Source organism: Vombatus ursinus, unplaced genomic scaffold (assembly GCF_900497805.2).
Source record: "Vombatus ursinus unplaced genomic scaffold, bare-nosed wombat genome assembly UNPS02014770.1, whole genome shotgun sequence".
Classification (NCBI taxonomy): Eukaryota; Metazoa; Chordata; class Mammalia; order Diprotodontia; family Vombatidae; genus Vombatus; species Vombatus ursinus.
Window position 1 is genome coordinate 25,917,465 of NW_020954548.1, and position 13,049 is coordinate 25,930,513.

At 38.5% G+C, this 13,049-nt stretch overlaps 2 protein-coding genes across 3 annotated transcripts in view; one reads left to right on the forward strand and one right to left on the reverse strand.

Moving 5' to 3' along the window:
* The window catches only part of SPATA6L (spermatogenesis associated 6 like), a 92,172-nt gene that overhangs the window by 1,278 nt on the left and 77,845 nt on the right, over nt 1-13,049 (forward strand). Inside the window, exons 1-3 of one of the 2 annotated variants that reach the window (XM_027863165.1) lie at nt 1,510-1,989; nt 6,549-6,686; nt 11,963-12,011. In XM_027863165.1, coding sequence (XP_027718966.1) covers nt 1,855-1,989; nt 6,549-6,686; nt 11,963-12,011 — 322 coding nt within the window. In that variant the 5' untranslated portion in view covers nt 1,510-1,854. Of the gene's footprint in view, nt 1-1,509; nt 1,990-6,548; nt 6,687-11,962; nt 12,012-13,049 lie in introns of those variants that run through there. The other variant, XM_027863166.1, reaches the window with a different exon arrangement.
* On the reverse strand, nt 2,537-4,064 carry PLPP6 (phospholipid phosphatase 6). Its single transcript, XM_027863167.1, has one exon. It carries the CDS (start codon nt 3,996-3,998, stop codon nt 3,099-3,101), a length of 900 nt encoding a protein of 299 aa, XP_027718968.1. The 5' UTR covers nt 3,999-4,064; the 3' UTR covers nt 2,537-3,098.

Consider the following 13,049-nt stretch of genomic DNA (forward strand, 5'->3'; position numbering starts at 1 on the left):
TACACAGGACAACACTGTCTGAGGCAGTGGTAGGAAGGAGATCTGGCCTAGTTTGCTGTTAGCACATAGGTTCAGAGGAAATATGTGTGTGTGTGTGTGTGTACACACACACACACACACACACACATATACATACTGCATTAACTAACTGTGATATCTCAAAATAATCAAAGAATGAAGACACTCATTTATAAGGAGCTAAAATATAAATCAGTCTCCTTCTCAACTAAATAAAAAGTATTGCATCAAAATTTAACAGTACTGGTTAGGTTTTATTGTGATTCTGAAATTGAGTTCCTTCCTTTACATAAAACAAAGACATTAATGGTCCATTCTAAAGTACTACTTGTAATATTTGCATTGTTCTCCACCAAATCCAAATCCAGAAGAAAATAGGCCTGTGCTCTAAGAATCAATAAATGTGGGTGTCATTTAATTAAGTGAATCTCAGTGGTATAAACATTCAACAAAATTACTCTGCCTTAAAGCTCCTAGGAGTTAATTTGGTGGCTATGAATAGGAGTCTCATACCTTTGAACATCTGGCATAACACTACTGTGAAGGAAATCTTTAAAAGTAAAATGGAACAAAATAGTTTAAAATGTCACAGATTTGAGGGCAGTTCACTGTGTTGACTCTGGAAGTGGAGAGGTAGTCAACGCTGGATTAAATTGAAATGAAAATGATTCCGTTTATCCCCAAGAAGTAGTTCCAATTTCTGAGTGCCATCAATCATTAAGAATTTTGCTCTTCCACCCAGCTAAAATCAGCTATATTTGCCAGAGCTGATTCCAGATACACAATACATCTCAAAAAGGGTACTGTCAATCAAAGTCTTTTCTATTTATCAATGCTGATAACATTCTTATGTTGAATTTTATAAGGATTGATTCCTTGTCTAACTTAAGGGTTCTTTGTGGCTAGAGCATCATTTAAATAACTTAACCCACCTTCCTTTCCTCTCTTCCCCGCTTTGAGGAATGATAAGCATTCTGGATTAGGTGGTTTTTGGTAATATGATTTGTGGAGGCACCTTGGATGAAATTCTCTGAATGAAACAAGTCAACATGAAAGAAATTCAGTATTTTTTCTTTATGCTTGGTACAACAGCCTGCTCATATTGATGAATGCTGATGTCCAAGACTCTGATTGTTTTAATTTCCATCACCCTCAAAATCATTACAAGAAAAAACATCACCCAAATACAGAAATTACAAAATTCACAGGTCCTTTCTGTTGTACATGGGAAAGATCGCCTTGTCATCTTTAAAGATTGGTCCCATTCCCTACCCTTCAGCAGAGTTTTATCTATTAATGAGTAGAAATGATGGGCAACAAAGCACAATCTCTTACCACAGTGGTCCATGTGATATATGGCCTAACTCAGTTACCCTCTACTAGATAAAATATTTCCTCACAGGCAACTTGGCTTTCTTTTTCTTTTTTTTTAGTGAGGCAATCAGGGTTAAATGACTTGCCTAGGGTCACACAGCTAATAAGTATCATGTGTCTGATGCTGGATTTGAACTCAGGTCCTTCTAACTCAAGGGTGGGTGCTCTATCCTCTGAGCCATCTAGCTGTCCCAACAAGTGGCTTTTTAATGAACTCTTTTGAAAGAGATTTATTTTTACTGCCTTCTATCACAGTTTTGGGGAATCTGACCTACTCAAGTCACCATAAATATCCTTCCAAACTGTCATAGAACTAACTGAAAGACAGCCCCACTCCCACACCTTTCTAATTGATAACTCTCAGGCTTCCCCCCCCCTTTTCTATTTATATTGTGTGCTCCTCCATTTAAGTCTTTCAGTACCTCACCATAGTGTGGATGAAACCTTGAGTTCTTGAAGGCTATGTCAAAGAAATGCAAGCTCTGCAAGACAGATCCATGCTGGAAAGGCTTCACATATATGCCTGATGACATCTCTGGTCCAAAGACCATCCTGGCTAAGCTGGAGAAGTTTATAACCCCAGGAACTAGCTACCAGGTGATGAATTTTTTTTTACCCACAGCAAGTCAATGAAACCATCTAGTAAGGCTTGCAATCTGCATTGGTGGGAGGTACACTAACTCTGATGAAATAGCAGGTCCTTGAAGTATTAATGTATATTCTCTTTTTGGAGTTTCTCTTAGCCATTGTGTTTTTTCATATGATAACAAGTAATACTAGATAGGAATGGAAAAGATTTATATTCATCTTTTTTTTTAACAGGATGGGGAAGACTAGAGTTCTGCATCTCTTCTCTGTGTCCTAATTTGCTTCATCAGCAAATATCAAAATGTGCCCCCCCCCATCTACCAAAAACCAAAACATGTGTGGGTTCTTAAAAGTGAATAAATTAAAAATTTAAAAATCTACACATCTGTAGCACCAGACTTTCAGAGATAAAAGTAGTGGAATTTATATTATATATATATATATTTGTGTGTGTGTGCGCGAGGCAATCGGGGTTAAGTAACTTGCCCAAGGTCACACAGCTAGTACGTGTGGAGTGTTTAGTCTGAGGATGGATTTGAACTCAGGTCCTCCTGACTTCAGGGCCGGTGCTTTATCCACTGCGTCACCTGGCTGCCCCCTATATTTTACATTTTTAAAATCATGTTTGAAATCTACTATGGGACAACACAGTTGTTCACCTTAATGCATGTTAATAATGCAAAATATGATTCTAGTTAACACTTCTTTCCCCGTTTTCTCCTTTTAAAAAGAAGTGCCATGTATGGGGGATGTGTGGAATTATATTATACACTGATGTAAAATTTCAAAAAAATTATTTGTCAACAGCAAGAAAAATTGCTTGGTTCCTTTGCTATTGTTTTGCTGACAGAGTTGTTAATGAAGATCTATATATATCTATTTCTCCTTGTATAAATATTTTATTTACCTAATATGGCTGTGTTCACCTTATGGCTGGCACATGCTTCAGTCTAGCAACTATCAAGATGGCAGGAGTTACATCTTTCCATTTAGACTCAAAATTCCAAAAGAAGTCCAAAATGTCTACAAGAGCTAAGCAAGATGGGTGCTGGTGTATCTTTGGTCCTTTTCATCCTGGAAGCCTTTGTATCTTCCGGTCCCATATACAATCAAATTATTTACTTGTGACTCCACAGAGCAAAAACAGCAGGGATATTGAAAGGAGACAGCCAAAAATAGTCCACTATACTGTACTGTATGTAACCAAAGAAAAATCCAAAAGCTACGTCTGTGACATTGTGCCTTCCCAGCATGACCCTCGAGAGGCCCAAGATGAAGGCCCACAGCACTATCAACACCCTCAGCGGAATAGCCAATACCAGGTGGTGCAAGATGAACCGAGACACTAGGGCGGCCCTAGTGGCATGGCCAGAGGGGAAGGAATACTTGTCCACCGAGAACGTGAAAAACATGTCCATTTGGTTGTGCGAGGGTCTTCGCCGCCTAACGAGCCCTTTGAGCAGCGCCACCAAGACCAGGTCCAAGAGCAGAGCGAAGAGCAGGTTGACTAGGACCTCTCGGCCGGCCCAGCTGTCACTCCGGTACAGACAGTAGGCGGTGCCGGCCAGCCACGGGACGCCGTGGCCCGAGATCTCCAGCAGCTTCATGAGGGGCCGGGCGCTGCCCCAGGACGACTTCTCTCCGGCGCACACGCCCAGCCTCTTGGACATCCACAAGTCAATGGCCAACAAAGAGCGCAGAGCAATGCCCAGGAAGGAAGGGTTCAGCTTCATGCAGTCCTCCTCGGGCAGCGGGGGCGGGGGCGGCTGCGGCGCGGCGGCCGGGGCCAAGGGGAAGGAGCCGCGACGGTGCAGCGGACTCTCGGAGGCCCGGAGCCACGCTGAGCTCGGCTCGGCGCCGGGGCTGCGGTTGCTCAGCAGGGACTGGAACTCGAACTTGCTGCCGCCGCTGCCGCCATGGCTCCCGTGAGCGGGGCTGCCGGGGTGGCTGCCGCCACCGCCCGCACCCGCTCCCGAGCCCGCTGGGCGGCCGTCGACGCTTCTCCGGGGGCTGGACATGTCTGCAGCCCGTGACCGCCACCTCGGCCACAGAGCCTGGTCGGTGATGGCGGCGGTTGCGGTGGCGACCGGCCGGAGGCTTGGATCTCTTCCGCTTCCGCGTAGGAGGAGCCGAGGGGCGGGAGGGCCGGGCTGGGGCGGAGCGAGTGGGGAGGGATCGGATGGAGCTGAAGATGCTGCAGAGGCAGAGAGCAGGGAAAGAACAGTTAGGAAAATGCAGTCCTTTCAGTCGTGTGCGACTCTTCGTGGCACCATTCGGGGTTTTCTTGGTAGAGACTAGATGTTTTGCTATTTCCTTCTCGAGCTCATTTTACAGATGAGGAAACCGAGGTAAACAGGGTTAAATGCCTTGCCCAAATGCACAGTTAGGAGGTGTCTGAGAACTGATTTGAACTCGGGCCTTCCTGACTCCATGCCCAGCACTCTGTCCACAGCACCACCTAGCTGTCTCTGTTAGATAGTGTAGTTCTGAAAAAAAATACATACTATATATGTATATACATACACATATGTATTTAATATAAACAGGTTTAAATACCAAGAAAAGCAAATATGATAGAAAAGCAATCCAAAAGTCTGTATCTTTTTTTTTTAAGCTAAGCAATTGGGTTAAGCAACTTGCCCAGGGTCACACAGCTAGTAAGTGTCAAGTGTCTAGTCTGAGGCCGGATTTGAATTCAGGTCTTCCTGATTCCAGGGCCAGCGTTCTATCCACTGTCCCACCTAGTTGTCCCTTGTATCTTCTTTCTTAGCAGTCGGTACCCAGGAGGCCTATAGTTTGTTAAAGAATGAATTCAACTATTTATATTTGAATAAATGTATTTACCCTTACATGGGCAGGTAGGTGGCACTGTGGATAGATTTCGGGGCCTGGAGTCAAGAAGACTCATCTTCCTGAGTTCAAATCTGGCCTCAGACAATTTAGCTTGTGACTTTGGGCAAGTCACTTACCCCTGTTCACCTCAGCATCCTCATTTGTAAAATGAGCCAGAGAAGAAAAAGGCAAATCATTCCAGTTTCATTACTAAGAAAATCCCAGATGAGGTCAGGAGAGTACAGGACTGAACAACAACAAATTTACATTGATAAAATGCCTATACTAACTTATCAGTTACTTCCCTTGAGTCTTCCTTTTGCTTTCCTTTTATATCTGTTCATCTTTTATTACTTTTGTCTATGTTTTTCATTTTGCATCTTTTCAGTGCAGAAGCAAATCTGTCACAGTGGATAGAGATCTGGCCTCAGGCAAGACGATTTGGGTTCAAGTCTCATTTCTGAGTCAAAGTGGCTCTGTCACTTTGGGCGAGTCACTTAACTTCTATCAGCATCCTAGACAACCCTACAAGGGTAGAGCAATTGGTGATCTACCTGCTTTTGATGAAGGAAGTTCCCAAATGGGGATTTTCCTTTACCTATGAAGTCATAGGTCCTGACATAATAGTTATTGTTAGTGTATACTCTGTTCTTCTGGTTAGACTTTCTTTCTGTAGAATTATTCCAATATATGTTTCCATATTTTTTTATTTTCTACTTACTTAACAATCTTAATCACATTATATTATTCCATAGCATGGTTATATTATAATTTAGGGAGCCATTCCTCAACTATTGGACTTTTATACTATTTTTACTTTTTCCCCCTAAAAGAAACAATCCTGCCATAGATGGCTTTAAACCAATTACTCCCCCTGCCTTGACAATCTTCTCAGGATATATTTCTAAGTAATAGAATTATTGAGTAGTCATCATAGTGTAATTTTTTAAATGATATTTACCTTGTGTTGATAGATTCTGTCCAAAAAAATCTTATTTTGCAATTCCATCAGCATATATATTTCTAGTTTTCCATGACTTAGCTAGCATTGTTTTGTCATTTTAAGTTTTATTTTGCTTTGTTTTGTTTTGTTTTGTTTTTCATTTATGTGGGTCTGATATAGATTTTATTTGCATTTCTTTGAGTGGACAATGAAGTTAAGATCCTTTGTGGGGCAGGAACTGTTTTGATTTCTGTCTAGCACCCACTGAGCCTTGCAAATAGGTACTTAGTATGTATTGGTCGAATTGAATGTGTTAATTATTGTTGAAGTTGATAACTTTTAAAAGTGAATATTTATGTGTCAACAAGTATAGAGGGAAGAACAGTGGATTTAAAGTCAAAAGATTTAATTTGAATCCTTACTCTGATATCATAGTCTCACCTTAGCACACTAGGAAAGTTACATACCTTATTTTAGCATCAGTTTCTTCATCTGTAAAAGGAGGGGGGTCAAATTAGAGCATGGGATCAGAGATTTAGAGCTGGAAGGACTTTAGAAGCCCTCTAGACCAACCCCCTCACTTGATAAATAATTTCTAAAGTTCCTTCTAGTTCTCAATGCTGTAACAATTTGGTTTTCCTCTTATATAAATGTTCTATTTATATTCTTTGAGCATTTGATAGTCCTTTTTGAGTAAGATATTAAGAAAAATGAATTATCTCTTTGGCAAGTGAATCTTAGCAGAGAAAGAGGAGGTTCTTTGATCTTTATGATTGTTTTCTTTCTTTTTAAGATCACCTGCCCAGGTGTGTTTCTTCCAGAGAAGAAAGGACTTTTACTCAGTGTCTGCATCCTTGATCAATATAGGGAGACAAAATGCTTTCCTGCTGTGTTCCCTGTTATGATTAATGAGGTTATGAAATTTGACAAGGTAAAACTATTTTCTCAACTTGGCATCTCTTTGAGATATCCTAATGGGTCACAGTTCACATGAATTAATTATTTTGATTGTACATGTATAACCTATATTGATTTGCTTATCATTCCAGGGAGGGGGGAGGGGAGGATAGAATGTGGAACTCAAAACTTTAAAAAAATGTTAAAAATTGTTTTTAACATGTAATTGGGGAAAATAACATATTATAATTTTTTAAAAAAATAATTACTATCTCATGGTTGGGGGAGGGGTAGACGGTCTGGTTTTGCTTCCCAAGTAATCTTATGAAGTTATTGCCACAAGTTACTATTTTCTGTTTCTAGAACTTCTATTATATCTTCTAATTAGAACATGCTTTATTTTTCTGAATGCACATTGAAGTGTTACAAGTAATTAAATGAATTTTTAAAAGAATTTATCCTATCTAGGTTTTTTAAACCTAGAAAAAATTTTATAGGGTGGGATAAGAATATCAACAAACCAGTTATCAAACACCTTGATGAAAACTGAGAGTCTAAACTGTGAAAGACAGCACTTCTCATTCAGAGAGTCCAAGTTCTCATTTGTATAAAACTAAAGCAGGCAAATCTGATTCTATTACAATGTTAACCTCTACATAAAACATTTCAAAATACCAACTAATAGCCTACTGATTGCTAACAGCAGTTGGCAGACTCTTCCAATAAAGTTCTACTCCAATGGTTCATCCATGGTGTGGAGGGGACCCTGCGTTCTCAAAGACTACACCAGTCTAAGGGCAAACTCTGGTTTGAATGGTTTGAATTTTGGGTCTCCCTGCAGTAGGACCAGCCCAGAGAGGCTCCTCTTGGAAGGGCATAGTAATTGCTAAAGGCTTGTGATCTACTTCCATAGAAGTAGAAATCATCAAACCTCGAGGTATTGAAACATCATTTCACAGAATAAACCTTCTGGTACAATAGCAAAATGATGCATAGTCTCCTGGAATTAGTTTTAATGGATTTGAAGACATACTTAACCATGGCTTTGGCAAAGTCTTTAATTTTGTCAGATATGGTATGATTTTTTTTTGGGGGGGAAGGATCTGTACCTCTTAAATGGGTACTCACTTAAACATCACAGAGAGTGATAATCAATGAAGCTTTTTTTTGCTCTGAGGCAAAAAATATGATTTTCTGCAGGAGAACTGGCTATTATATTTGATATTTTCATAGTGACTTTGGTAAATTGAAGAAATGACCAGAAACAAACAGAATGAAAGGAAAAGTATAGTCTGTGTGGGATTCAAAAAGGGAGAAAGACTTGTTTTGTGCAAGCGCAGTAGGAAATGATAGACTCAGTCAGGAACATCAAATTTAAATGGACTGGAAATTATAAATGTCTTTGGAAAGTATCAAAGTTCAAATTCATACATTATGTCAAAGCAGCTCCATGACCAAGGACCTACTGTGGGAGAACAGTTCTGGGACTTCTCTGTTAGATCCAACTCCATTCTGTTGAGTTTTTGGGCTGCTGGATTTTCTCCCCTGTTTTAAACTCTGTGTTTGCATGTATTTCATTTTGTTTATTGCTTTTTGTCCTTTGTTTCATTCTTTTTATTTTTTACAGGTCATTGTGTTACTCTTTGTCATCTTGCTCCTTTGTGTTCCCTTTCTGCTTTTTTCTTATTTGTATGTAGGTTTTAGTGTGTTTATATTCCATCTCTTATTTTTATCATTCTTTCTCCATCTGTTTGAGCACTGAAACAGGAGGAAAAAAAAGAATGATTGCATTTTAAAAGGGGGATGGGCAGTAAGGTGGCACAGTGGATAGAGCACCAGCCCTGGAGTCAGGAGGACCTGAGTTCAAGCCCAGTTGCAGACACTTACTGGCTGTGTGACCCTGGGCAATTCACTTAACCCCAATTGCCTCCCATTCCCCCAAAAGAATGATTGCTTTATAAAGATAGATAGAGAGATAGATAGATAGATAGAGAGAGAGAATGAACAGGGAACAGGGTTCAAGTCCTGTCTCCAGTTTTTACTGGCCATGTGACCTTGGGCAAGTTACTTTATTCCCAGAGCCTCAGTTTCCTCATCTGTACAATGGAGATGACATCCCTTGTACTATTCATCACACAGAGTTGTTATGAGGTTTAGAAAATAATAACATATATAAAGTAATTTATAAAGCTTAAAGCACTATATAAATATAAGCTATTACCCTTTTCTTACTTCCCATAGTAATTTTTTTGTTTGCATGCCCCACAATCAAAAGATATGATTCTATTTATTTTCCTCTCTCTGTTGCATAGATGATTGTTTTTATGGTGAAGTAATTAATTAGGAGTAAGCTCAAGTTTCTGAAAGAGGATTGGATTTCCAGGGCCCTAAAAATGTGTAGACCCTGGCAAAAAACATTTATGACATTCCTGGACTAAAAGAATCTCAGTCCAGAGAGTCTATGATTATAACTTCAGTCTTTGTTTTTAAACTAAAAAATATTATGTTTACATTAGAAGCAAAAACTCCTCAATATATTTTTAAGGGGAAGAGTCAGGAATATTTAGGATATGTCTTTGAGCCTTTGAGACTTTTCTCCAAAATATAGAATACCATTATCAGAGATTGAACACTAGGTGGATCCTCTGACTCATTATGATGTTTCTTATTTTGAGCTGGTTTGTGTTTGGGCCTGTTGGTAAGGTATGGTGGGTGAAATGCCATTTTGGTATTTTGTACATGCTAATTTCCCCTACTAAAATTGGCTTGTGTAAAATTTGAATATAACCTATACTTATTGTTATTTGTTCAGCGTATGTCAGTATTTTTTCTTTTCTGAGAGCATTTTATGAGTTTAGCCAATATTTAGTGATATGCTATATTCATACCAATAATTTTCTGAGATAAAGGCATTTAAGTAGATCTGTAAGTGGATCCTTTTAGAATATTCAGTTGCCTCTTAAATTAGGTTTTTCCTAACTATGGTGGAAGAACTTATCTAATTTGAGAGGGAATATAATAATCAACTCATTCATCTGTTCTCAACACAGTTACGCAAAATAATCCTTATTGTGAAAATAAACAAATTCTCTTACACAACAGCTAAGGATAGGCTTAAAAGATGCCATCTTAGTCCCTTAGATACATTTCTTTCTATTTATGTGGATGGTAATCCTGTTGCTTGTGTTGTCAAGCTTCTGAGAGATGAATTTATTTATTTATTTTTGTGAGGCAGTTGGAATTAAGTGGCTTGACCAGAGTCACACAGCTAGTGAGTTTTATGTGTCTGAGGCCGCATTTGAACTCAGGTCTCCCTGATTTCAGGGCTGGTGCTTTATCCATTGCACCACCAAGCTGCCCCCCCTGAGAGATGAATTTAAAGAGTAAAATGTATATGATTAAATCAATGATGAATAAATAATAAGGACTGGCAGGAAGGGTTGAAGCTGTGATGGTTGTAGTGAGTAATCACTTTTCATTTAAGCACAGGACATAGTACCACACTTCAAAGTCAAGCAGCAGAATTTGGAATTCTTCCTGGTTTTGGATTAATTTGTTACATAATAGTAATTCCTGGCCCAATAATGTAAGGAATTTTCTCAAACATCATTCAGCTAGGAGGTATGAAATATAGATGATATATGTATGTAGTTACTTTTCAAGGTTTCCCCCCAAAAAAACACCAATTCGATCAACTTCTGATTTTTTTTAACAAAAAACTATATACCTTTTAAAATAAGAATTTTAAAGCCAATGAACAGAAAGCAGTTGAACTCATTATACAGTGAATGAAAAATACCTTTTAAATTTTAATCAAAAATGTGTTCATGATTTTATTTCAAAATTCTGAAAAATTTCTCTTTGAAATACAAAGCTATTTTAGGAGACAGCTGTGTCTCAGTTTTCTTTCAAGGCTTTCAATTTGCTTTTCCTTTCACAGTTCAGGTCCTTTTGATCAACTATCTCATAAAATAGTTTCTTCTCAGTTTTTTCTAAATAAGACAGAAGGAACTCTTCTGTAGCAGTGGATCTTTTATAAAAAATTCTTCATCTTTTCTACTTTATGAAGAGGTGCACCTCTGTGTTGGGCAAGACATGGTAATAACATGATCTTGGGACCATTCATAGAGAACGTTTGGGCTGTATCTATATTTGTAAACAGACAACATGCAATTTCCCAGATTATTCAGATTAAAAAACCTATCACCCATATTTTCTTAAACTATTCAGATCATTAAGGCAGAGGTGAATTTGGAAGTTTGGATAATAAATTATTACTTTAGTCTGTACCTCACTCTGTATTTGTAGCAATGTTGCAATGGTAGCATTAAATAACATTATTTGACTAGATTCTCTTTCTTAAATAGATGATAAAATTAAAGGATTAGATATATACCAGAGAGGGTTAGCTAGGTGGCACAGTAGATAGAGCACTGACTTTGAAGTCAGGAGGACCTGAGTTTAAATCTGGCCTCAGACCAAACACTTGACACTTACTAGCTGTGTGACCCTGGGCAAGTCACTTAACCCCAATTGCCTAAAAAAAAAAAAAAAGAGATATATACCACCAAACACCACATTCTTCCCATTGGGTAGATTGGGCAATGTAGCCAGATTATTCCTAAATATGTTTCCAAATGCTTCATGGCACAAATGTGTATTTTTTCTTCCCTGGAGGTAGGTATTGTATTACATGGGAACAATTTCAGAGGGTTAGTGTGGTGATCAAATCAAATAATATCTGAATACTACTTTGTAAACTTAAAATGTCAGCAATTTTTGTTATTGTCATTGCCAACCTGATTTTGTAGAGGTAGGGATACTAGTAGTGGGCATAAGTAAGACTTTTAAAAAAGTGTTTTTCTTTGTTTTTAAGTTTACTGACTTACATGGAAAAAAATAGCTGGAAGAAACAAGAATAGTTATTGAATCCCACTGTAAGCAGCACACTTTTTTAGATACTCTAATGAGTCTCTTGGTTGGATGCACCTATATATTTGTATCTGGTCCTGAGCTGGATAGTTTTGTCCATTAAAAAGTAAGATTAGGGCAAGTTGAATTTTTAAAAGTATATGCTAGACTCAATTATCTAGTTCAGGCTTTCTTGACTGGGACAAATGCAATGATCCTTACAGTAAAGTGAAGATTTTAAAAGCAGACACAACTCCAAAACTTAGTTGTACTCACAGTGATCTTTTATTGCTTTTTGAAGCAATTACAGTTCACTAATACAGCTTTTATCCATTTGGAAGATTGCAATCTAATTTCCGTGAGTACTTGACTGTGAACACATTCTGTTTTTCTCTCTAGATATTTGTAAATGCACTTGATCCAGCCACTGTAGCAGAGCTTCTAGAAAGTACGTACTATTAAAAATTATTGAGAAAATGTGTGTAAATTTATGAATGTGAAATTTTTCTAATGTATGAGTAACTATTATCTAGAAGGAGATTTATCTTATATTTATATTCAAAGCTGTGGGTGTAAAATCTGGCTCTCATTCTTAGGTTTCTTTTATAGAACCCTTTATAAAAGATGAAATATTAATTCACTGGAATAAGAAGATTGTTCATCACATTCTTAGGCTATTTTTGCCTTAATTATTTGGAGGTAGAGTTACTAATTGGTCCCTTTCCTCCCACGTCTAGGGATGCAATCTGGAATTTTCAGGTGACCCATTTGATAGATGCTTTCTGCTTTAGGACAATGGGTGCCAGGAGAATATAGATATAGGGTGAGAAACAGGGGAAGGAGGGCTAAGACCAGGCAGGGGGGAAGCAAGATAAAAAATCGGCATGGGTATAGTCTAGGCCCTTAGAAGTACTTAGGAATTGGTGAGTGAGATGGAGTTGGGGGTCCGGAGTCAGATGAGAAGTATGGAGGAGGGACATATACAGATGATATAGGTTAGAAACAGGCTATGGAATGAAACCATGGAAGCAGTTAGGAAACAGAAATTCAGATGATGAAGGGTAAGGCAAAACATTAAACCAAAGGCCAGTCAATCAGGCAGGCAGGCAAGAATCAGAAAGTTTAGAGAAATCAGAAGAGAGGACAAATCGTGTTCAGATACCCAGATACATAGTCCAAGTAATAGTACCAGAATCCAGATGACAGACAAAGGACAGCAAGAGCAAGGAGACTGATTCAAAGGCAAATTCTTTCCCAGTCAGAAGTTTCTTATGAATTTCCTGATGGCTCAGAAACCATTCCTCAGGCTTAGCCAAGGGGAGATCTGCTATGACTGGAGGTAATGTAGGACTGAAAAATAAGGGCTGATTCTGACAGACATGTAAAGACAACTGAAAACAATGGGTCAATATTAATGTATCAAATTTGTCTTCTAAACATTGCCTAAAAAACAAATATCTACTCTGCTCCAGTCCCTTCTCCTTCT